Raw genomic sequence first — 24,297 nt, 5'->3', positions numbered from 1 at the left:
TGCCTCCCAGGAAGCTTAGTTAGGTTTGGGGATGCATGGTTTAGTGCTAAACCCCTTTGTCCAAATACCCCTGGTGCCCGCCAGGGGTTTAGGGAGGTCCACATTAGTAGGGCAGGGCTCGATATCCTAGCAAAAGTTGTAATATAATTATTGCTTATTAATGACTGATGCACAATTAATGTAATAAGAAATGCATGAAATATAAAACCTCATAGGCTATTCCTATTTGATGCATTTATTATTATGCTATTGCTTTTAGGATTTGAACCTGATAGGTTATTAAATTCCCCGATGGTGGGAGGTAGCATTTGCAGGCCTATCACCGTGACATAGGTTTACATTTGAAGCACGCACACACTGTCCTCTGGGAACACTACTCCAGGACAGGCGGAATTCGCATACTCTACCCTAACCGCATGTTGACAGGTGGCCTACACAGAGCTTTCTAGCTGCTCTGAACAGCGCAGCCAATATGTACTGGTGGTGAGTTGTTGATCAGCGAAGCTATCTAAATAAATATTATGACTAGATATTCATTATGTGTCATGTAAAGCTTAGCCAGTTTTTCTGCAACATTATAGTTCTGTTAACTGAAGACCACAATTAATATTTGTTGAAGCATATGTTCTTGTTTCAAATGTTCATGTTTCTTCCTCTCAGACTGACGCAAACTTGTATCAGACTAATATAGATATTGGGGACTTAATTGTTCAGCAAAGATATGGCCAATGCAAATTTGTAAGAATTTGTGTTAGGACACCAGCATGTAATGTGGTCATCTGAGAAAGACATGGAAGGAAATGCTGCTCTGAGCTGTTACAGATGTCCATCAGAGGAGTGCGAGCGCTATATATAAACACAGTTTACGTACTATACTGCATTGGTGGCGTGCCTTTCGACGCACCAGGCATTCGTTGCCAATTCTTCCACGTTAAGTGCTGTTCTGCGCTTAGACGCTTGACGGAGACGAAAATCATTTCTGTGACGTCTGTGCACATTGACCCCACATGGTATATGTGTTGTGAAACTTGCGTGCTAGCTTTTTTTGGCTGTGCGCGTCTGATCAGCAAAATCCAAAGCTCGAGTGGAAGAAAAAAATTACATCCAAGGCAATTCCGAACATGTATCGAATAAGGATGATTGGATTTGTATACTTAGTTAAATACTTAAACAACCTCGCAGGTGATCCATATATGGCCATGCACCTAGCGCACGAACAAGTTCAGTACAGGCGCATGGCTGGGAATTTGTCCTGGAAATATGGCTGCTGGCTTAACGCTTAATGTGGTAAATCCGTCCAAGTTCATCACTTCATTATTCTTCAAAAGGAAGCTGACGGATTTTCGAAATTGCGAACATATATTTACAGCAGGGGCCGTATTACGGAACTGCCAAATCAAAAACTTGTCAGCCGCCGCGGTGGCTCAGTGGTTATGGTGCTCGACTGCTGACCCAAAAGACGATCCTGGCCGCGGCGGTAGAATTTCTTTGGAGGAGAAATTCTGGAGGCCCGTGTACTGTGCGATGTCAGTGCACGTTAAAGAACCCCTGGTGGTCGAAATTTCCGGAGCCCTCCACTACGGCGTCTCTCATAGTCTGAGTCGCTTTGGGACGTTAAACCCCATAAACCAAACCAAACCAAAAACTTGTTAAAAACGCGTCAATTAGCCCCGCCGTGGCCGCGCTCCTATTGGTTGGCCGTGGCCGGCGGCCATGTTCCTTTTTTAAGTCATGGGTGGCTGTCGTTTACGTCACGGACATGACAGAAGTGATGACGTTGCACACCTACTTATGCAGCCGCAAATTGATGTTTTTTTGTGATCACCTCGAGGCGGTCAATTTGACCGTCAAGTTTTTGACAGAAAATGGCGGCGGAAGCGGAGGTACGTAAGGCGGCTGCGCCGGCCCGAGCAACGGCGAAAGAGTGCGCACCAAGACGCGTTTGACTTGCTGGACGAGCTGTTTCGACGCCTTTCGACTGGAGAAGCAGACTGCGGAATGGCTGTGCGACGAACTCGGCGATGAGCTGGGAGGTGTGCGTGCGGGTGCGCCATGGATGAAGGAAAGAACTAGAGTGCGCTGTCGGTGCAGCGGCGGGTCATGCAAGCTGCGGTTGGTAACGAGGCGCACGTCGGCATCGCACAGCCGACGTCACCTCTGTGCCACAGATACATTCAAACAAAACATGCTTATGCTGGCAAGAAACTATTTTTCCCTGCAAATCGCACTTCGTGGTCGTTTTCTGTTTCCCGATCGAGGAAAAAGAAACAGACGACCATACATCACATACTACAACCCTTCACGCTTTGACACTTTTGTCATATCGATCATAAGAGCCGAACAACACAGACTTTAACAAGTTGGCTTCGTCGATTTTTCTGCGCACTTATAAAAACAGGTCGACCGTACAGTACCTTGTTTCTGGCTCTTTCCTCGTTGGCGTTGCATAACCCTCCTCGTAGCGCCGCCCCTCCTCCTCCGCTTTAAGGGTGTGTTCGTCGTATTTTCTCGTTTTTGTTTGTTTAGGACTGTATGTTTCTAGTGCTCTGATCTGTGCACCTTGCTTGAATTATTCGTAGCGGCGACTTCGGTTTTCCCACGTGATTTTAGACGCCGCGCAAAAAACAATATCAAGGGGAACAGTAGTTTTCGTGCAAGGCGGCTCGTTGACGTTCTACCGCCGTCAGCACACCCCCGCGGCCCGCGGCAGCGAAAGTTACCCACCAGCAAATTTAATAGCCTAACTTCGTACGTTTCTTGTTTTGCTTAATATTTCTCAACTTTAAGCGTAATGTTTCGGCAAAATAAAGTAATAATTACTTTTATCGCTGAGCATTTCTTTAGTCTATTTACAAAAAATTAGCAGATGGTCCCTCGTCGTGCAAAGAATGTAAATTTTCCTTCCTCCAAGTAGGGTCCTTAGAAATACCTCCAAGAAAGAAATGCTCCCGGGGCGCCGCTCTGCTGTAATTGGCTGATTCCTCGTTGCGTCAAGCGTCGCGACGTCACATCGTTTCGTCATTTTGACGTCACTGTCAATAAGCGGGAACCTGTGCTACCTGTGCATTGTAAGGTGAAAGAAGGAAACAAAGTTTTTTGTGAATTGAAAACTCAACATTATGCTGCTGTGACCACTCTGCACATTTCTCGTGAGAGTCTCAGACACTTATTTTAAAAGCTCTAAGTACTTCGACATCTATGCGGGCTGGCACGTACGTATTACGCGACAGCGTACAGCTCGTTCTGTCGAAAAGCCATCGTCGTAGTAGTAGACGGCACCGCAGGTCGGAATAATCGGGCGCTACGTAAAAGTTACCGCAGAATGTTCCGGATAGCGTCAAACGATTCAGCGCTTCGCGCAGCATAAACTTACTAGTTATGTTCGAGCCAGCTCGCAGCGGAGATTCGAACCGGTGACTTATAATCGGGGGAACCGGCGGCCTATAATCGGGGGCTACATAGAAAGAAAAATGGTACCATGCGCGGTTTGGGTGTCCACAAAGATAAGCGAGACTGTTACTGCGTCATTACCTTACCTCAAAAAACCCATTTTCGATTTTTCCAACGGGCATTAAGGCGTCGCGCTGAACGGGCGATCGCGTTCCGTACTTGGACTCCCTGGCAGCGCTGCAAGACGTTCTCTAAATTTTCTTAAAACTCACGTTAGATCTGTAGCGCCCGGCGACGCTATAAAGCGCAGGCGCTGCGATCGGCGTTCCCGCGACAGAAGAAAATAAAGAACGACAGCGCGTGCTCGGAGCGCACGCCCGGCACGCGCAGTCCGGAACTAGAAGCCTGCCACGCTGGTCGTCTCTGTCTGGTGCTCCGCTGCGACCCCGCAAACCCTCAACAGATCTATAGATTCAGTATCCATGGGCGTCTTCAAATATAGCTTGCATAAAGATTTAGTAGATGAACGCTTACCTTGCTAGTGTCAGGAGAGCAATGTGATTTTCTGGGTGTGAACGAGTCTTCGCATGAAAAATAAATTTCGCAGCTTCATGCTGTGCGTCCAAACGCGTTGGCTCAAAGTCGCCATTCCGCATGTAATCGCTGGTGTCCACGCTGAAAAAATGAGTTTGAAAAACGCTACAAACACAATAACGCTACTCAAACGCGGCCGCATTCCAATAAATGAATGAATGAATGAATGAATGAATGAATGAATGAACCTAAGCGTGATGTAATAGAGAACCCCCCCCCCCCACCCCCCCCCCCCCCCCCCACACACACACTTTGTTTGGTTCTATGGCTTTAAGGGGGTTTAACGCCCTAAAGCCACCCAGCTATGAGGGCGCCGTTAGTGAAGGGCTCCAGAAATTTCGACCACCTGGGGTCGGTTATCCTAGGTCGTAATACACTGAAACTACAGTAAAACACTCTCCGGGGCATGTTGGTTCATAGCTGGCAAGAATATAAGAATGGGACCGGGTCAAATCTACCGCTTCACTGTAAGGATTGCTGGAAAGAAGAAGGAAAAAAGAAGGCATGTGGAGCAAAACTCGTGGAAACAAGTGTAATCTGCAAAAGTAAAGACACGATCGCACGCGAATTGATAGAAGCGCACAGAATATGTAAAAGTGGGAGTGCATGTGTTAGCACCCCGTCGATCATGATATATAAAAAAGAGTGTCAGTTTTTAGATATGGCATAGTTCTGCGGATTCTCCTGTTCTTGGTTTGCAATATTCGAGTCTCTTCGCACGTGCCTTCAAATGTGTTCCCCCCTATCTGTCTTTACCCCCCCCCCCCCCCCCCCTTGTGGTTGATATATGTGCGGCGGTTTATGAAGACAGTAAAGTGTTGCAAGTTAGCGCCTGTCCTGTCGTTTTTCCTCCTTCTTTGTGTCGTCTTGTTGCGCTTATATTCTTGCCAACACTGAAACTACGCAGGCGTTTCTTCCTTTCAGGCCGAGCTGCAGCCGCCGCGTCTGAGACTGAAACCGCTGCACTTTTGTTCAGAAGCAACACGATACCGCTTCAGGTGCAAGACATTCACAGTACAGATATGTGCCTAGCTAAGCGCAAAAAAATCCTGCTGAGCCAAAATATGAGGCGCAACGTTGACTTCTCCAGCTACTCACCAGACAACCGTACTCTCGCGGACCATTCTCGCTGATGCAGTCTCTCTCTGAGATCGAACAGGTCACTCTGGCGTCCTCACGTCCGGAGCTCTGCAATCTGAGCGTTCGAAATTGGAACCACGTACGAGTGCAGACGCCGCGCGTGGAGCGCGCGCCACTGCGCACAAGCACGGCGCAGGACGAACGTCGACGAAGGCGATTGGCGGATACTTCAAAAGGAGAGGTGGATCGTGGAGGAAAGAAAGAGGTGTGTTTTCGGCGCAAAGAATCATGGGAAAATTCTGCAAGCTCCTTTCGGTTCCGTTCCAATTTTCTCTCGCGCTTTTTGAGCAACCCCGTGTATGCGTGCATCGCTTACTCACTAATTAATTTGAGCTGCGGCATCGTACATTGTGCAGCATCATCGTAATATCAGCGCGTGTTGCGCATGAGCATGTATTAAGCGCAGAAATTGACAATAACGGAAGGTAATTGTGTTTTGTCGTGGTTATAATATGTCATGCAGCGTAGGCCAGCTGGCTGTTGTGCGTATGCACGGCAGTCGGTTTCGCGAGCGTTTGAACTAGTTTAACGCGTTGGTCACTCTATACATTTGTTTTTTTCGCCGAGCTACGAAGGGCTCAAACTTAGCAGATATGATATATTTTCCTCACAGCGTAGGCTGTCAGTGGGCTAGCAGACTCCATTCACGCCACTGTGCGCACAACTGCGGACGCACCCGTCGCGGTGGCTCAGTGGTTAGAACCGGACTTCCCGAGTTCGAACCCGTCAGCGGCTGCCGCGTTTCGATGGAGGCGAAACGCAGAGGCGCCCATGTGCTGTGCGGTGTCAGTGCACGTCTTCTTCTTCTTCACCTCTTTATAATGGCACATACCCACGTGGGGGGATTAGTCAAAGAATGCTCTTTTTCTTCTTTCACTCCCACCTTCCTCCCTTCTCTTACGGCGCGTTTCAGCTGTAAGCTGAGATATGTGACATATACTGCGCCATTTCCTTTTCTCAAAAACCAATATACCTATTTTTACGTTAAAGATCCGCACGTGGTTGAAATTGTTCCGGAACTCTCCATTACGGTACCTCTTTCTCTGTTTCTTGTTGAACTCCCAACTTAATTCCTCCCTTCCCTTAGGGCGCGGGTTGGATGTCCACCGAGATGCGAGGCAATTACTGCGCCATATCCGTTCCTCACAAACCAGTTTTCAATTTCACTGCATACGCTTAAAAAGCCTCCTGCCATTTACGTTACTTTGGTTGCATATATTTCGTACGAGAACACGAAGCAGAGTCGTCGTCGTGTTGGTCTTGCGATGATGCAGCAAAATCCGCAAAATCAGCGATGTATACTTGAAGCAAAATTTTAAAATTGAACAGAAACGCTGAAAACAGATTCTCGGAATGTGATTACACCGAAATCTAATCGTCACTACGCATATTTTTCAGCGGATGGTTTTATTTTCGATGTTTCACGAGCGCGCGCCAAGCCCTGCTAGCCGGCGCGAGGCGAAGTGCGTGACGTCAGGGCACCCCCCTTGCCATTCCTGCGGCGACAAATACGGCGGCGCCCTTCGATGCATGCAGCCTCGCTTCGGACTGGATTCGTTGTTGTAACTGCCTTCTTCAGTGCCATGGAGGAAGGAAAACTAAGGAGAGGCCCTTCGTAATCCCAATGCATTAACGAGAATGTGGCGGAAGTGACGTCAAAATTTAGGCTTAAAAAGTCGGGCCACTAGCAACGTTGTCGTTGTTGCTAAGAAAACTCGGGCCACTAGCAACGGCGTACGGCGTCGTTAGCGTCGTTGTTGCTAGGGGCCCGAGTGTTTCTCGGTGGCGGTGGACGGGCTTTCGGCACGGTGCGTTCGGCCTTGCGTGTTAAAGTCTACATGCCTGGCGTCGTAACGTTACGCACGCATCTAGGATTGCTTTTAAATGCGGCAAATAACCGCTCATTTGATATCTTGTTCGTCAAACTTGGTGTCGTTACGCGGAGCGATCGATGCATTGAAATGAATCTCGCGAAAAGGTGGCACTCCGGAACCGCGCTTCGACACGCGAAGAAGCGTTGATTGTTTTGATCAGCGAACTTTCGCACCTCACCAAACAGCACAGAAACACGAAGCCGCTCTCGGCGATGCTGAGCTGCGTTTCGAAGGCCACACGGCGGGTGTACGGTAGCCCGAGGAGGATGGTGAGCTGAGCCAGCGGCGCGCAATGTCGTCTTTCTTCGCCTGGCGTCGGAAAAGGTTCACCGCACCTGTGCGCCGGTCTGTGTCTAGGTGCGTGTTTGCGGGGAGGGAGGTGTAGGAGTGTAGCGGCGAGCGACGCGGTTTTTTTGATACCTTTCGAAGTGCTTGCGAGCCGCGCGCGAAACCCACCCCGTAGCTCGGTGGAGAAGGAAGATAGTGAGGAAAGCCGAGCCAACTTCCGGTTGCAGGGCGGCTTCACAAAATGTGACGTCAGGGCCTCTCCTTAGTTCTTTCCTTCCTCCATGTTCAGTGCGTTCAGTGGCCATAAATGGGCCATCGGTCTTTCGCTTCGTCTCCTGTCGCTGATAAGAAAACGTACGAGTAATAAATTTGCATTATTTTCTATTTAGAGTGACGATTCTGCCCCTTTAGGCTTAAGAGGGGCGTCAGTTTGTTGACAAGACAATAATGCTTTCCCTCCTAACCACCAGATGGCGCCACTAGTCTAAACACCGTCGGACCTCTGTTTTAAAAGTGAGAAAAAAATAGCTGCATTTAGCATACGTAAGCGTGCATACGATTATGTTATGTAGACAGCATCGATTAACCTCTTGACACATCTGTGTACGCCGTGAGCAGACGACAGACAGACGACTAGTGGCCGACGCATGGAGAAAAGGGCCGACGCCATGGAGGAAACATGGGCGACGCACATGTTTCCATGGCGACGCAAAACTAAAAACTGGATAAATGGATGGATAGTATTGGCTTTTCTTTGTATCGAGCGGCAGCTTGCGCCATCTGGAAAAGCCGCGAGTAGCGATGACAATCGTGCTTCTGCGGGAATGATGGGCGCGCGGGTGTAATGGCGTTTTTTTTTTTTTTATAGTTGCAGTCAACGTTGGTTGCAGTAGGGTGGCTAGCCACCCTAGTTGCAGCTTCCACAGGCGGCCGCCCGCCAGGTGCAATGATATGGCAATAAATCGCGGGAAAAAAAACACTATCCGCCTTTTTCGCTAAAATGCTTGTCGCATTTATTAGTTTTAGCAGTCAAGCTCTTGTTTACGTGTAAAAGAGCTGCTCCAAAAGTTTGGTTCAGTATGCCATGAAGCAAGCGAGCAGGGGCGCAGGGGGCTAAGGTTACGGCGCTCGGCTGCTGACCCGAACGACGCAGGTTCGATACCGGCCGCGGCGGTAGAATTTTCGATGGAGTCGAAATTCTAGAAGGCCCGTGTACTGTGCGATGTCAGTGCACGTTAAAGAACCCCAGGTGTTCGAAATTTCCGGAGCCCTTCACTATGGGGTCCCTCATAGCCTGAAAACCAAACCGAAGTTGGAAACGGAAGTAGCGGTAGCAGACGACTTTCTCATGATCCTTTGCACTGACTCTGGAAAACCCACCTTACACATTAATAACCAAGAGACCTTAATTTTTACATTTTATAACTGAGTTTTGCAAATATGGTTTTGATTTATTTATTTTTGTTTAAACAGCGCTGGCAGCAGCAGTAGCAGCGGTAGCTAGCCGCTTAGCGTCAGTACAGTGAACTAGAAGTCAGTAGGCACCGTAGCGTTGGAATCGTATTGTATTTGCCACTGTTATCAGTTGGGACTGCGTTTCTGCGGACTGCACTGTCTGCTTATTGTTCGGCTGCTGTGTTTAGGCTGGAAGCCCTTTTGTGTCGTGAACACGGGAGTCGGGAGTCCGCCGTACCGGTGCTGGCCGTACACTATAGTGTACCGTACACACAGTGCCGTTCGTCGAGTAACGCCCAGTTCGCCCACACAGCGCGGTTGACGAGCCCACCAGTATGGTTTTGGCGTTTTTTATTGCATCGGTGTCAGAAAAAACTTCGAGAATCATCTACTCGACGTTCTACGGTTGGAATGACACGCGGCAGCTCGGTGATGTAGCTCTTACTAGCCGTGACGCCGACTCCAGCGATCTAGAGTCAGTAAGGGGACCAAGCGAAATGAATGAAGAACAAAAGACTCGGTCAGATCTCCTGAAACGTGTTCACCAAGATGTGGTGGAGGATATGAAGAACGCACCACCCGAAGTTTCGAGCTCGTCATCCGACGTCACCGTGCACCTGACGGAGCGCAAAGGGCAATTCTTCTTCAGAGACACCGACGTGGGCGACAGGATAGTAATGTGGCACTCGTTCGGCGAGTGCAGTTTTGTGGCCATCTGCGATGAGACAGAAAATACCGGTCTTGCTGGCCACTGCTTGAAGCTGGTTATTCAGAGCGTTTCTTCGCACATAATTTTTTTAACACCTGCAGAACTAAACGCCAAAATCGGCCTCTTGCGCAGCATCGTGGAGCTTTACATGCCTAGTGGAAGGCTCTTATTCATCAGTCAGAGCACTGTGAAGCAGTACGAACAGATGCTACACAAACTAGCATCATGAGTTGGGTGACCTCATAATTACAGTGGACCCGCATGATCAGTGGCTGTCCTCTTAAGTTTTCAGCAGTACAATCCAACAGCTATTGTCTTTACAGCATATTAATGACACAAATGTAGCCTTTTGCAAGCACTTCTGGATATTACTTTAGCTGCAAATGCATTATGGGTCTGGCTGAATGGGCTCACAATGCCACGTAAACTATAGGCACCCTGAGAGCTTTTATCCACTTCATACTGCCACACATATGCATGTATTGCATATGTGCCCTAAACAGTTCATTTTGAGAAGATGCATGACTATCTCTCTCATCCCAAACGCTGTCTAATAATGTGTGCTGTCCATCAAAGTGGTTATGAAAACATTGTTCAAGCCGAGTACTTTTATGAAAAAATTCAGTAAGAACTCCAGCTTGCATGGTTCGGTGCAGCTGTTTTGGGCTGTGAAGACTTGAGTGTTATCACTGTGCTGCGTTATGTATAGGGTGTCAGCTAAGAGCAACAATACCTTGCAGAATTGATTTTTATGAACATTAGGCTAGCATGGCCATGTATGGCAGAGAGGAAATTTTGTTGACAGTGCTGCGGTTCTGAACTGTTGCGCCCACTGAGCAAAGCAAAAATCGGCTCTTGTATTACTGTACAGGGGTATAGCTGTTGCTTTTTGATTCTGTGCATCAATGTACCACCTTTGCAAAAGTTGCAAATGGTTTCACACAAATCTATATTCATTTATTTGTTGAATAAAATCGTTGAATAAAGTATAAAAAATTTTTGTGAAAGACATGTACCATCACTGAACCTTCGTCTTTTTTGCAATAGAACAGCCATCAGTGCTGTCTGCATCAATAAAACCTACCCAAGGCTCATCAGCAGGAAACAAGTCCTCCAAACGTGGCTGCTTTGAATCAGCAGAAACCTTTAGGTCAACATCGTAAAAGCTGTCTTTGCTCAGCCCTGCTTTGCCTAGTGTATCAAGTTTGCTGCACACCAGTGGCCATATGTAATCATCAGCAGTCCCTTTTGCCACAAGGTACTGAATAACCACACAGTTCTGCTGTCCAATTCGATGAACCCTGTCCTCTGCCTGAGTGAGTATGCCTGGATTCCAGAAGAGTTCCGCAAAGATGACCAAGCTTGCAGAGCTCAGTGTTATACCAGCATTTGCAGCTGTGATGCTCAACACAGCCACTCTGCACATGTCGTCATACTGGAATTTGTCACAGAGTTGCTTCCGTGACTCGGCGGATGTCTTGCCCTCGATGCGAATGTGACTGCAGCTCTTCCTCGTGAGCAGGTCACAGATGCTATCCAAGACTGCCTGGTGGTGAGCAAAGCAGAGGAACTTTTGGTCACCTTCCACCAAGTCCTCTATGTACTTGCATACGGCCTTGGTTTTATGGATGCCAGTTTCATGAAAATAGGCCAGCAAAACTCCCCTTTTCTCCATAGCCTGAAGCTTTGTGTTGTGCATTTCCCGAGCCATATGCTGCATCACTTTATCTGTTGACTTCATGTAAGAGGGATCCAGCAACACGACTTGCCTTTGTTTGGCTGGCAACTGTGACAGCACATCGGCCTTCAGTCTCCGTATCATCACTGTTCTCTCGAGAAAGAGCTGCAGCTCATGCATGTTGGACGAACCAGAGAAGTCCCATCCCCACTGGTTTTTCTGTCCATTGCAATAACGGATACCAAACTCTTGCATAGCAGGGAAACACTTAGGCTGCACAGCACATATCTGGGTATATAGTTCAATCGGTCTTGACAGTGCTGGTGTGCCAGTAAGCAGGACTACCCTCCGGGCCTTAGAGAGGGCTTTCTGGCAAGTTTTTGTCCGTGCTGTCTTCGGGTTTTTGATAAAGTGGCTTTCATCAAGAATGACAACTTGAAATCTATTGCAAAGTTCTTCAGTTTTCTTCGTAAGGAGGTCGTAACTGGTGATGATAACTTGGTGAAGGAGGTCAATCTGGTCACTGCCAGTTACTAACACAGTCACTTGCTCTTCACTCAGCGATGGCAGCCAACGCAGGAAGGCTTCTTTCCAAGCAAACCGTACCGAGGATGGTGTTACTACAAGCACTGGCCATTCTTCTCTGTAGTAAGCAGCTACTGCAATGCCCTGTATAGTCTTGCCAAGTCCCATGTCATCGGCGATCAAGATGCGGCCCTTGCGCCGCACGGCGGTGCGAACGCCTTCACTCTGAAACGGCAGAAGTGCTTGTTCTAGCTTGTGGTCAAGGCTGGCCAGACTGACCTCGTAAGTTTCCGGCGATTCGGTGAACGCTTTTAAGACATACCTAGGAATCTCGGCCACGAGAACTGCAGGCCTCAAGTATTTCAACTTATCCATTAAAGGGTTGTGGCATGTGAGGAGAAAGCTCCAACGTTTTTTCTCGGCGTCATACATTCGTGACGGCATGGTCCGAAATATTTCTATCATCTGTTGATGGTACGGAGCGTCTACTCGGAACCTATCGTCGGAGATAACGACGCACGAACCGGACACTGGTTTCACTGAAGGAATGTCGAAAACTGTTGCAACTGCTTTCGGTGTCTCCTTTCGCATGGTTGTCGTGATTCGGCTCTTCTGACACAAAACATTTCTTGTATTCAAGTCTTGAGCGCCACTATTAGCTGGTCCGTTGAAAGGAAGTGGTCCACTTTTTCCATCTTTGTGTACCTGTGCAGCATTTGACGGAGGTCGGCTCGTCGGGCAACACAAGGTGTCAGTCTGTGCACCGCATGCTGATGCAGCTTTAAGTCTTTCGGCTCGGCGGGCAAGAGCTTTCTGCCTATTTTCTTCGATTAGTCTCTTCTGTGCTTCTGTCAGCGTGTCACTCATTTCGTTTCTTTCTAGAGCCAATTTTGCTCTGCTCTGTAGGCCAGCAAAGATAGCATAGCGTCAAATCACAAGTATCACAAGTACGCTGGCTGGCTAGATTTCACAAGCTAAACCCGACTTGTGTTGGCCCGGCTTGGCCACTGGAAAACATGGCCACTTTTTCGTCCTCCATGCATTAGAGAATGCATTAGAGTTTCCAATTATTACACAGAGGGAAAGCTGGCTTAAATACTTCTTAAAGGGCACTTCATCCGCCTTAGAAATGCCGGGAAGACAGCGTATGGTATTTTGCTTGGCCCTAAAACAAACATAACTACAACTTCAGAAATACAAATTTTAGCAGCGTTGCATTACAATCAATATGCCTGTAATAAAATGAAAAGCAGATACGCGTAAACGAGCGTCAAATTTGCCCATGGCGAGAGAGGACATCCTCTTCATGCCGCCAAATATAAGGGCCATTTTTTTTACCTACACTGGCTACACTAGTGTAGCCAGTGTTTATTGATTTCATTGGATGATGGATGGATGATAATGGCTTTACCCTTTGTACCGGGCGGTAGCTTTCGCCACCTAGCCTATACTTCCCCCATTGTTAATTTAATTTTATTTTCCCTTTCGCTGTTACAATATCTAATCTGTCTATCCTTTTACCCTCGAAATTCACGCCTCCCTTGATTTCCGCCACCAATCCTCCAACCTCCCCTTCGTCAATGTCACGCTTTTCCCATCCACTCGCCCGTCCTCCCCAGTAAATCCCAGCGCTATCTCTATGGTCGTTGCTGTCCCCTCTGGGAGGGCTGGGCGGAGTTCTGCGCACCTCAGAACCAAGTGTTCTATGGTCTCCGTTTCCGTTTTACATGCAGAGCACAAAATATCCACTTCTTCAAATTTGGACCTATACGCTTTTGTTCTCAGAGTCCCTGTCCTAGCCTCAAAAAGCAGTGAACTGCCCCGCGAATTATCGAATAATCGCTCTTTTTTGATGTCCTGTTTTCGTGTCCTATATATGCCTAGCGCCGATTTTTCCTGCATTCTTTCTTTCCACATCTTTCTTTCCGACTCCTTTACCTCCACTTTCACGTTAGTCTTTTGTTGCGTCCCATCCCTCACCCGTAAATACTTCGTTCTTAGCTTTCGGGTTCTATTAGTCCATTTTGTGTTAATACTTTTCATGTACAGATACTTGTACACCTTTTTTGCCCACCTTGTTTCCTCCATTTGAGTTAGTCTCTGATCATATTTCAGTTTGCTGATGGCCTCCCGAACCTCGAACGAGGTTCCTACACTTCTTTGTCTGACCTCTAGCCCTGACTGTACTTCTGATTTCATGCATAGGACTGCATTTCCAAATGTGAGGCCCGGTACCATGATTCCCTTCCATACCCCTCTAACCACCTCATACCTATTATAGTTCCATAGTGCTCTATGCTTCATAATGTCTGAATTCCTTTTTCCCTTGTCCTTCAGAATCCTCTCATGCTCTTCCAGATATTTTTTTCCTTCACTTAGCCATACACCTAGATACTTATACGTACTCACATGGTCTATCATAGTGTCTTGTATTTCTAGTGGGTCCCCCTTCTCATCATTATAGACCATTATCCCTGACTTCTCTCTACTGAACTGGAGTCCTAGCTTGTTGCCCTCCTCACCACAGATTTTAACCAGTTCCTGCAGCTTATCTCGCTTGTCTGCTAGTAGAACAATGTCATCCGCATACATTAGTCCAGCCAACACTTGGTTTACCCTCTGACCATCCTGCATATAACTCACGTCAACTCCTACCCTACACTCTTCCAACCTCTTTTCCATTTGGCTCACATATACCATGAAAAGTAGAGGTGACAGTGGGCAGCCCTGCCTTAACCCTCTCTTAATTTTAGCTGGTTTTGTAGTTTCTCCCTCCCAGGTTACCACGACCTCATTGTCTGAATATATACGTTGTAGATATTCAACCAGATTTCTATCAGCGCCATATCCCTTCAATTGGTCCCAAAGTTTTTCCTGATTCACATTGTCATATGCCCCCTTAATGTCTAAAAATGCCATCCATAGAGGCCTCCGACTTGCCTCAGCTATCTCTATACACTGCGTTATGACAAATAGATTGTCCTCCAACCGTCTGTCCCTTCGGAAACCGTTCTGCAACTCTCCCAAGATCTCCTCACGCTCTGCCCATTCTTCCATTCTAATTTCACCATCTGCATTGCTAGCCTGTAAATAACTGATGTGACCGTAATTGGTCGGTAGGATTTAATGTTGTCCCTGTTTCCCTTGCCTTTGTATATTAGTCTCATCCTGCTCACTTTCCAGTCTTTTGGAACGTCTCCTCCCTCTACCACTTTTTCAATGATCTGTCGTAATTTCAGTTTGCTTTTTTTGCCTAGTATGGTAATTAATCTCATAGGTATGCCGTCTGGTCCTGTCGCTGTTCCGATGGGAACCTTGCCTTCTATTCTGTCTCAGTCCCCTGCTGTTCTCTCCCTAGGCTCTTCCTCCTCTGCCCCATTGCTGTCCCTGCTCTCCCCTAGACCATCCGCCACAGGCTCTGCAAATGCTGCTTCAATTGTTTGTCTGATAAATTCCTGTGCTTCCTCTCCCTCTACCCTTTTTCCATCCTGTGTGGTCAGAGTGTGTTGGATGCCCTCTGTTCTCTTCCCTTGTAGCCTTATGTGCTCCCAAAACCTCTTTGCAGCATTCCTATCTTTCTTATTTACCTCCATCATCCACTGGACTCCTGCCTTTCCTATTTTGGCTTGGACCAATGTCGCTGCCTCCCTTTTGCTCTCTAGGTATTCATTCCATTTTGCATCCACTTCGTCTGGTGGGGCCCCCCTTTTCTTTGCAACTCTGTGTTCCCTGGATGCCTCCTGTCGTCTCGCTATGGCTGCCTTCACCTCCCCGTCCCACCAGCTTTTTGGCGTGTGTCTTCCCTTTCTTCGTTCCTTTTTTCTTTGGGCCTTCTCTAACTCCCCTTGAAAAACCCCCACGAGGGCATCATATGTCCACTCCCTATCCGGCTGCCTGGACACTATGTCTTCAATGTACACCAGTGTAGCCAGTGTAGGTAAAAAAAATGACCCTATTAGCGAACCGTGGAATATATATATATATATATATATATATATATATATATATATATATATATATATATATATATTCCACGGTTCCAAAAAAACCACATGCCGCCGGTGGGATCCCACCGGCTGCATGTGGTTGTTTTTTCTTCTGCTTTTCTAATCAATTAGCTTTAAGCGATAACATATTCAGTAATATTCTAAACTAATCAACACCTCAAAATAAATAAATTAATTAAAAAAAAATCCCCTGTGCCCCTTGGTTTCTGTGGCTGTTGGCTTCTCTCATATTTATAACGAGCCCCTCATTCCCCTTACCTTGTTTGCTTAATTGCTTAGCGAGGGCCTCGGTTCTGGCAGCCTTGATGCCATAGGAAGCATAACAGGGTTCTCACGCAGCTTCCACCCTCGCCGTTCGATGACGTTCTACGTCACACCAGCGGTAACTCAGGACGTTCTACGTCCGCCGCTTACGAACGTGGGTGGCGCTGATGAACACTCTCAAGGTTAGGTTATTTGTAAACATAAATACCCCCGAAAGCAGAAGAATTGACGGCCGTCGCCGTAGCTCAGAGGTAGAGCACCGGACGCGTAATTCGGAGGTCGTGGGTTCGGATCCCACCGGCGGCATGTGGTTGTTTTTTCTTCTGCTTTTCTAATCAATTAGCTTTAAGCGATAACATATTCAGTAATATTCTAAACTAATCAACACCTCAAAATAAATAAATTAGTTAAAAAAAATCCCCTGTGCCCCTTGGTTTCTGTGGCTGTTGGCTTCTCTCATATTTATAACGAGCCCCTCATTCCCCTTACCTTGTTTGCTTAATTGCTTAGCGAGGGCCTCGGTTCTGGCAGCCTTGATGCCATAGGAAGCATAACAGGGTTCTCACGCAGCTTCCACCCTCGCCGTTCGATGACGTTCTACGTCACACCAGCGGTAACTCAGGACGTTCTACGTCCGCCGCTTACGAACGTGGGTGGCGCTGATGAACACTCTCAAGGTTAGGTTATTTGTAAACATAAATACCCCCGAAAGCAGAAGAATTGACGGCCGTCGCCGTAGCTCAGAGGTAGAGCACCGGACGCGTAATTCGGAGGTCGTGGGTTCGGATCCCACCGGCGGCATGTGGTTGTTTTTTCTTCTGCTTTTCTAATCAATTAGCTTTAAGCGATAACATATTCAGTAATATTCTAAACTAATCAACACCTCAAAATAAATAAATTAGTTAAAAAAAATCCCCTGTGCCCCTTGGTTTCTGTGGCTGTTGGCTTCTCTCATATTTATAACGAGCCCCTCATTCCCCTTACCTTGTTTGCTTTATATATATATATATATATATATATATATATATATATATATATATATATATATATATGAGAGAAGCCAACAGCCACAGGGGATTTTTAATTTTTATTTTTTTGTGGTGTTAATCAATTTATAATATTACTGAATATGTTATCGCTTAAAGCTAATTGATTAGAAAAGCAGAAGAAAAAACAACCACATGCCGCCGGTGGGATCCGAACCCACGACCTCCGAATTACGCGTCCGGTTCGGAGGTCGTGGGTTCGGATCCCACCGGCGGCATGTGGTTGTTTTTCTTCTGCTTTTCTAATCAATTAGCTTTAAGCGATAACATATTCAGTAATATTATAAATTTATTAACACCACAAAAAAAATAAAAATTAAAAATCCCCTGTGGCTGTTGGCTTCTCTCATATTTATAACGAGCCCCTCATCCCCTTTCCTTGTTTGCTTAATATATATATATATATATATATATATATATATATATATATATATATATATATTGCGTTTAAAAAACACACTTTTTAGAGCAAATGTTCTTGCAAAAAAATTGTTAGCGCTTAGAATAGTACACTATAGAAGCTTTCGTTTACGCATTGTGAAAAATGTAAACATTTCACTGGTGTCCCTGAAAAGGGTGTTGGAGGTTGGCTGTAAAATGCTTGCATTATGTAGAGTACAGGCCACCGAGCGTTGATGCCGCGTACAAGACCTCAAAAGCGAGCCGATAATTTATAATCAAATTTTAAGAACTACCGCTTCGCGGCGACCAGCGGTGCCGAACTTTCGCCCGAATCTGCGCGTATTGTGTCATGCAGCGCTCTTTACGTCAGCAGCGGAATGCCATCATTGGCCAGCGCCGTCGACGCCAAACCAGCTTAGGAGGCGTTGGCTCCGCCCCCCTGGGATTCCCACGCGCGTCGGCGGAGGGGCCGAGTGCGTGGAGCCGGCGGACCGACATTTCAGCGTGCAAAAAGTGACGAGAGGAGAGGAAAAGGCGCGAAGACGCGGAAATTCTAATTCTGATCACAAATAACTCAGCTCTATCGCCTTGTCCTGGCATTGCGCTTACCGATTTTGAGAAGATCACGAATTAGGAAGCGGAAACTATACCTGTCCTACCCGTCAGTGACGGCCGTGTTCATGCTGACAAGTGCAACATGCGGGTATTTACGTGAATTAATTCATGAATTGGAAGTCGTTTTTGCATGCAATGCGCGGCCACCGCCAGTCTTTTAAATGAAGCAAACGCAATCCTCGGCGAGTATATGCGGTTAGCATAGTAGTTAGCAAAATATATGGTTGCGCTTGTCGAAATACTTTGAGTTTTTAAAAGAAGTGTCTCTGAGACAAGGGCGTCCGCAGAATTTTTTGCAGGGGGGGCCCCATTGGTTGTTGGCGCCGGAGGGGGGGGGGGGTATATTCGTAGCGAAAAGGCACTATTTGCTGAGTAAATTTATTTATTTATATATAAATAAAAAATAAGTAAAATACACACATGAAAGAAAATTACAAGCAGCAAATTAAAGCGCGGATTGTAGACATACATTGGAGTTTATCAACAAAGAAACAATTAAAATTAATAAAAATGCAAAAAGATACTATCAATACTCGAAGTGCTCAGTCTTACTGCATACGGGTTCTCGACTCACCCGAATTGATGACCAGCACTCAGCGCAATATGTTCACAAACACGCAACTACAATCACTCAGTCAGTCTTCCTTGAACAGCAACTGTAGGCGCCTCGGATTTTTCTGGGCGAATTGCGTAGTTACACGGGTGATAAATTCATTTCTGTGCTTCATTACACGCTCTCAGTGCACAGTCATCATATATATTGATTGGAAAAATGGTTGAACGAGTACGTTGAAAACAAAAGATGACTATATATACAACGAAAACTTATTTACAAGATAAATGCACGCTCGCAGCTTCATACACCTCGCTCCATCTTGCTCGCGCATCCGCACAGTCGAGCAACCGCACACACACTGCTCGCCGCTCGTCGTTTTCTCGTCCGCTGTCTTGGTTGTTCTCACCTACGTTGACAACCCGCCACTATAACACCGAAGCACAAACACAGAGGCGCGCACACGTGCAAGGGCTTACTTGCCACAATATCCACGAATGCGCACTTTTGGGGTGTAAGGAACGCCGCGCGACTTCCGAGGGGAAGGGACACCCGCAACTAATTCGGTCGGAAAATTTGTTTTTGTGCTTTTATGGGGTTCAGAGCCCCAAAACGACTCAGGCTATGAGGGACGGAGTAGTACAGAGTTTCGGATAATGTCGACCACCTGGGTCTCTTTACCATGCACTGACACGCACAGTACATGGGCGCTGTTGTGATTTGAGGCCCAGCCAGAGGTGACAGGCGAGCCAGGCAGGCGCCATCGGGCTGCGTTGACCAAAGGCGCTGGTTTTCGGAGAAGACGCAAGGAACGCTGGTGTGGGAAGGCGCCTCTGGAGACTGCGTCGCCGTGAACGAAAGCAGCTAATCCCCTTTGCCGAAGGTTCTGAAAGCGGCGCTTCTACCGCACTGAGCTCTCCCGTGGATCGGAGGAGACAGCGAGCGGCGGCGGCGCCAACTCGTCGCCCGCTTTCCCCTGAGCAGCCCGACAAAGCGGGGGTGGACACGGCTGATTTGTCCTTCCCCCCTCAAGAATTCATCGGTGGCCGGCGTACGAACGTATCATGATTATAGCGAGCGACCTGTGCCCTGTGCACTGTCTGCCTCCGTGTCGCTATCTCTCTAGAGATCAAAGAAACAGACACCCATCTCAAGACGGCTCGAAACACATGCTCGCCGGTGCCGCTGCATGTCTGCAACAGGTCGTCCTTCAGCAGAGCTGGCGGTGGCGTGGTTTGAAAACGGCGGAACGACGCGCGCCCGGACGCGGCGTTTCGCAGATGTGACCAAGCGTCGAAGCGGGGCTGCTTTTACCCTTTTGGCTGAGCGCACCACCGCCCCTGGCGTGCGGCCATCACTCACGGTTCGAGTGAGTGATTTTCCAGGGGGGTGCAGCCGCCCCCCCTTGCCCCCCCCCCCTCCGGACGCCCATGCTCTGAGACTCTCACGAGAAATGTGCAGAGTGGTCACAGCAGTAGATTGAGTTGCTTTGGAAAATTTTGCTATATGATCTTCTAAACCTTCTGTCCCCTCACCTATCCGCATTCAGGCATATGCAGATGAGATGACCCCATTATACTCATCCCTGGCAAAACTACCCGCGAGTTGTCAACGCTGGGCTCAAATGTTTTAACTTTAATCCAGAAATGGTGTACCACATCTCGCGCTCAGTTAAACCCAGAAAAGTGTTCTTATGTTTTGTTTTTTAGTGGAGTCTCAGCGTTACACATGCGTAAGCAGTCTATTCGACTATAGACACTTACAGTCTCAAGTCTGAACCGAGTATTAAATTATTAGGTGTTGTCTTTGACTCTCACTTAAATTATTCCCCATCTTAACCATTTGCAAACGAAAATTCTTGCATCTACCACTAAGCTCCTTAATTGGTTAATTCCATTTCCATTGTCGTGTTTCTCCTTCTCATATATGCGCCAAATTTATCATCAGGTTAATTATTCTTCCTACAATTACCTATGCCGCCCCAGCTTGGTGGCTTCATTGCCCCCTTTCCCGACGCGTTTTATCGCTTTAGCGAATTCCCCTTCTGGCTCTTGCTGGTGCCTATAATACTACGCGAACCGCCGCTCTTCATTCTTGCAAACGTTCTCCCTTTGCATATATCTAGACCAGTTATGCGCAGAGTTTATGCCATAGAGCTAATATACCATAGAGCTAATATGCATTTCACGTTACGGCAATCCGTAGTGTACGGCAAAACATTTTATGACCTCTCTCATATTCAACCGACCATCCCTCATTGAAATTCAAATTTTCTTTTGTTCAACTTAGTTCTCAGGAAGCTGTATTCTTTTCTTGTCAACTTGCCATGCATATTTATGCTGATGGGTCTTTCACTCCTCGCTCAGCTGGTGCTGCGTTTGTTGTTCTTAGCTCAACACAAAATATTGTATACGTTCATCTCTCTTTAGAACCACGCTCTAGCGCCTATGCCGCTGAGCTTGTTGCCTTTCATTCTGCTGTTCTTTATGCTGTTCATAACTCTCCCTCTACGTCTGTTCATTTTTACACTGATTCTCTATCTCTGCTTTCTGCCCTGTCTTCAGTTACTTCTTACAACCGGCCGACTATTATTGCCATTACGAAAGATCTTAGCGTTTGTCTTCTCTCACCCCATTTCTTTTATTTCATATCCGGGGTCATTCCGGAATTTTCGGTAATGATGTTAGCCAACCAGCTGCTGGTATAGTGAGGGGCAGTTTGGCAGTTTAAATATTTCTATCCTTTCACATCGTTGCATGCGTTCCCGTTTACATCGTTCTTCACTTCTTTTATGGAGCATTTTTTGGCGCGAGAACAATGGTGGCACTGAATTATTCAATTGCATCCCTGATGCACTTAATATTCGCCCTATTCGTCTACCCAGGAATCTATTACTTTACTTACTGCGCATGGTAGATTTCCGTTCTATTTAAAAAAAAAAACTTTGGCCTGTCTCCGTCTTCAACTTTTTCCTGTGGAATGTTATGCAAAAACCACCATCATTACTTCCGGGATTGTTCCGTTCCTGCTTCTTTAGTTTCTCGTTTAAAATCTCTTTGCTCATCGGGCATCACACCATCTGTTTACATCTCCCTTCTCCGAGACCCTGCTGCTGCTCTTCTCCTTCAAATGGTTCACCTCATAAGTAGCACAATTCCTAATTATTCACGCTCTTTCATTGAACTTCCCCAAGCTCTGCGCAGAGGAGAGCCCCATATGTTTCTTTATTGGGCATGGGCGTTTTCGTAGTGGCCTGTTTACTGTGCTTGTCTGTGAGACATGTGTCCTTGCTATGCCTTGTTTTGATTATGTTTTTACTTTTCTGATTTTCTTTGTGGCGGGTACTCGGTGCTTTGAGACTGTTACTGTATGCTGTGACTTCGGCTTTCTCTCTTTTTTTAGTACTATATTCCGCGGACTGCATGCTGTGCCTTGGCTGTCTGCCTGTGACAAACTTTACTGTGATGTGCCTTTTTTTCCTCTTTAACTTTTTCTTACTGCTCTGTTTTTCTCTTTATTTTTTTCGTCATCTTTGGAACATTTAGTCTTTTACATTTATCTTGAACAGGCGTTAAGCCTGGCAAAGATTGCTTAGCTGGTCCGGGCACCCTCTCTCTCTCTCCTTCTTTCACGTTTTTTTTTAACCTTTTCTGAGAGGACCAATAAAAAGGGTCTCCCAAGAGCTTCCTGACCATGAAGGTGCACGGGGCTGTTGCAGAAGGATTCGAAGCAAGCCTGGCCCGCGAAGAGTCCGCGACATACGACCAGTACGTGACTGAACTGCGTAGCATCATGGCAAGGCATGAGACTGGCCCGTTCGAGAGGAGGACGTTCCAGAAAAAGGTGGTGGGATGATGATGTGAAAGCTGCCTATGAAGCGCGGAAGCTTGCAAACCGCCATCACCGCTATGCGCTGAAGATGCTGACCACAGATGAGGCACTTGCAGCCTGGGGCATTTACCTCGAATGCAAGCACGAAATGCAAGCCATAACGCAGCGTAAGATTGCCGAGGCAGATCGGCATGATGCTCGGAGAGATTTAAGTCCACTGGTAAAAATGCAGCAGCTCAATTTTGGTCGTACATATATCGTCTATGGACGACAGAACACCAGACACGCTGATCACAGATGAAGATATAGGACTGACGGCATGCCATACGTCTTTGAAGGCATGGAAATACCCTCACGACCTCCGGTTTCGAGTGGAGCCATGAGTGGAGCCATGGAGCGAGTGGAGCGAATGTGGGCCTTCCTTCATGATCGGCCCCCTGGTCAGGGTTGCCAGATTGGGCTATTAATAGCCAAATTGGGCTACTTTTTGTCCGAGTTGGCGTCAGAAATTTCGTTTTGGCTATGTGGCTACTTTTGGGCTACATCTTTTTCACGCCTGAAAGAAAAAGTTAAAGTAGTTATAATGTGCTCTGTTACAATTATACAGTGACAGAAATAAAAGGCATGCTAGAGCAATTGAGCGTGTCTGCTACAAAATGACAATTTGAAAACGCTGTGTTCGAGAAAAACGTGTGTCAGGCGGTCAAGGATCATGGCCTTTCGATTTCTTTTATAAAGAGCGGACACTACGTGAAAGTTGCCCCCAGGAAACACTTCACGGCTGCGGTAGATGGCTGGTTGAAAACCCACCGCCAGGCATGTTCTTTTCTTGTATTTTTATTTTAGCTCTGCGGACACATTCTGCTCAAGATACGCATGAGGCAAATAATTCTTACGCATTAATAAGGTATTTTTCTCTTTCTTCCTATTCCCGTGGTGGACACAGCAAGCACGCCACTCGCAAGAGCCTACAGTACTGTTTTGTACAGCCTTAAGCGGCCCACGTGAAGCTCTAGAGATGCGAGCTACGCGAGAGCGCCGTGTCAGTTGCGTAATCCGCGTGCACTCACGCTAAAGTCACTGGAACTCACGTGGAGCCATGGCGCCATCCTTCGGCGCGGCGCGGAACCCACTGTAACTAATGAAGGCGGGGGAGGTTCGTGGCATGACATGGTATTAGATCCGTCCATGGAGGAAAAAAAACTAAGGAGGGAGCATGACGTCACGCGGCCAGCGTTCGCAAGCCGAGTGTTTTGAAGTCGTTTTCTCCCTCAGTTTTTCGCTCTCCGAGCCGGTCCTTTATGTTTTGATTCCGGTATGTTTTAGTGCACGCGTATGCGCGACCCGCGGCGCGGGCGTCTACAGCAAGGAAGTCGATCTACAGTTAGTCTGCCGCGCTAATCGGCGCATGCGCGCGCGCAGCGGGGCTAGACTTTACCGCACGCTATCACGTGGTGCGATCACGGGGGGACACACTCTCTTTTTTTTGCTATATCTTTACTTGTTAAGACGAGGCTTCAAGGTTTTCGCCGGACGCTCCCTCCTCAGTTTTTTTTCCTCCATGGATCCGTCACTACGAGAACTTTCAGAATGGGCAAGTGGACGAAGTACATCCGGAACTACAAGAAGGAATGGAAAAAAGAGTCGCTTTTCTCATTACTGCGAACGTGCTGTTAGACTGAAGATAAAATCGACATAGATTAGCATATCGTCGAATGTAGCTTCAAGAAGGCGCATGCTAGATGCTTTGAGGTGACGCTCTCAGTGAGAACCTTTCTCTTAAAGCATAAAATTGAAATGTGAGGCTGCGTAAGTATACAGCAAGGTACTTTCACTGTCTATGTGCCTAATCTGCGCGCAAACATTTAAAAGGTGAAGTATTCCTAAACTAGAGCTGCGATTCCGTTATTTAGCGCCGCCGTTCTT

The 24,297-nt window shown here is 47.1% G+C and overlaps 3 protein-coding genes and 1 pseudogene across 4 annotated transcripts in view; 2 read left to right on the top strand and 2 right to left on the bottom strand.

The window, feature by feature from the left end:
* The window catches only part of LOC149349461 (26S proteasome non-ATPase regulatory subunit 4-like), a 48,197-nt gene extending 40,781 nt beyond the window's left edge, over positions 1-7,416 (bottom strand). Inside the window, exons 1-3 of one of the 2 annotated variants that reach the window (XM_089578403.1) lie at positions 7,172-7,416; positions 5,083-5,179; positions 3,925-4,065 (exon numbers count right to left, since the gene is read on the bottom strand). In XM_089578403.1, the coding sequence (XP_089434529.1) occupies positions 3,925-4,065; positions 5,083-5,108 (167 nt within the window). In that variant the 5' untranslated portion in view covers positions 5,109-5,179; positions 7,172-7,416. The remainder of the gene's footprint in view (positions 1-3,924; positions 4,066-5,082; positions 5,180-7,171) is intronic. The other variant, XM_089578402.1, reaches the window with a different exon arrangement.
* The window catches only part of LOC149349450 (uncharacterized), a 508,176-nt pseudogene that overhangs the window by 50,007 nt on the left and 433,872 nt on the right, over positions 1-24,297 (top strand).
* Positions 8,702-10,463, top strand: LOC149349460 (uncharacterized). Its single transcript, XM_089578401.1, has one exon. It carries the CDS (start codon positions 9,077-9,079, stop codon positions 9,677-9,679), a length of 603 nt encoding a protein of 200 aa, XP_089434527.1. The 5' UTR covers positions 8,702-9,076; the 3' UTR covers positions 9,680-10,463.
* On the bottom strand, positions 10,386-12,618 carry Marcal1 (SWI/SNF-related matrix-associated actin-dependent regulator of chromatin subfamily A-like protein 1). Its single transcript, XM_089578400.1, has one exon. The coding sequence runs from the start codon at positions 12,518-12,520 to the stop codon at positions 10,469-10,471; it is 2,052 nt and encodes a 683-aa protein (XP_089434526.1). The 5' UTR covers positions 12,521-12,618; the 3' UTR covers positions 10,386-10,468.

Source organism: Amblyomma mixtum, chromosome 3 (assembly GCF_055824585.1).
Source record: "Amblyomma mixtum isolate Tamu chromosome 3, ASM5582458v1, whole genome shotgun sequence".
NCBI lineage: Eukaryota > Metazoa > Arthropoda > Arachnida > Ixodida > Ixodidae > Amblyomma > Amblyomma mixtum.
The sequence above is the reverse complement of the archived record's forward strand: the minus strand, read 5'-3'. Positions and strand labels throughout refer to the sequence as shown.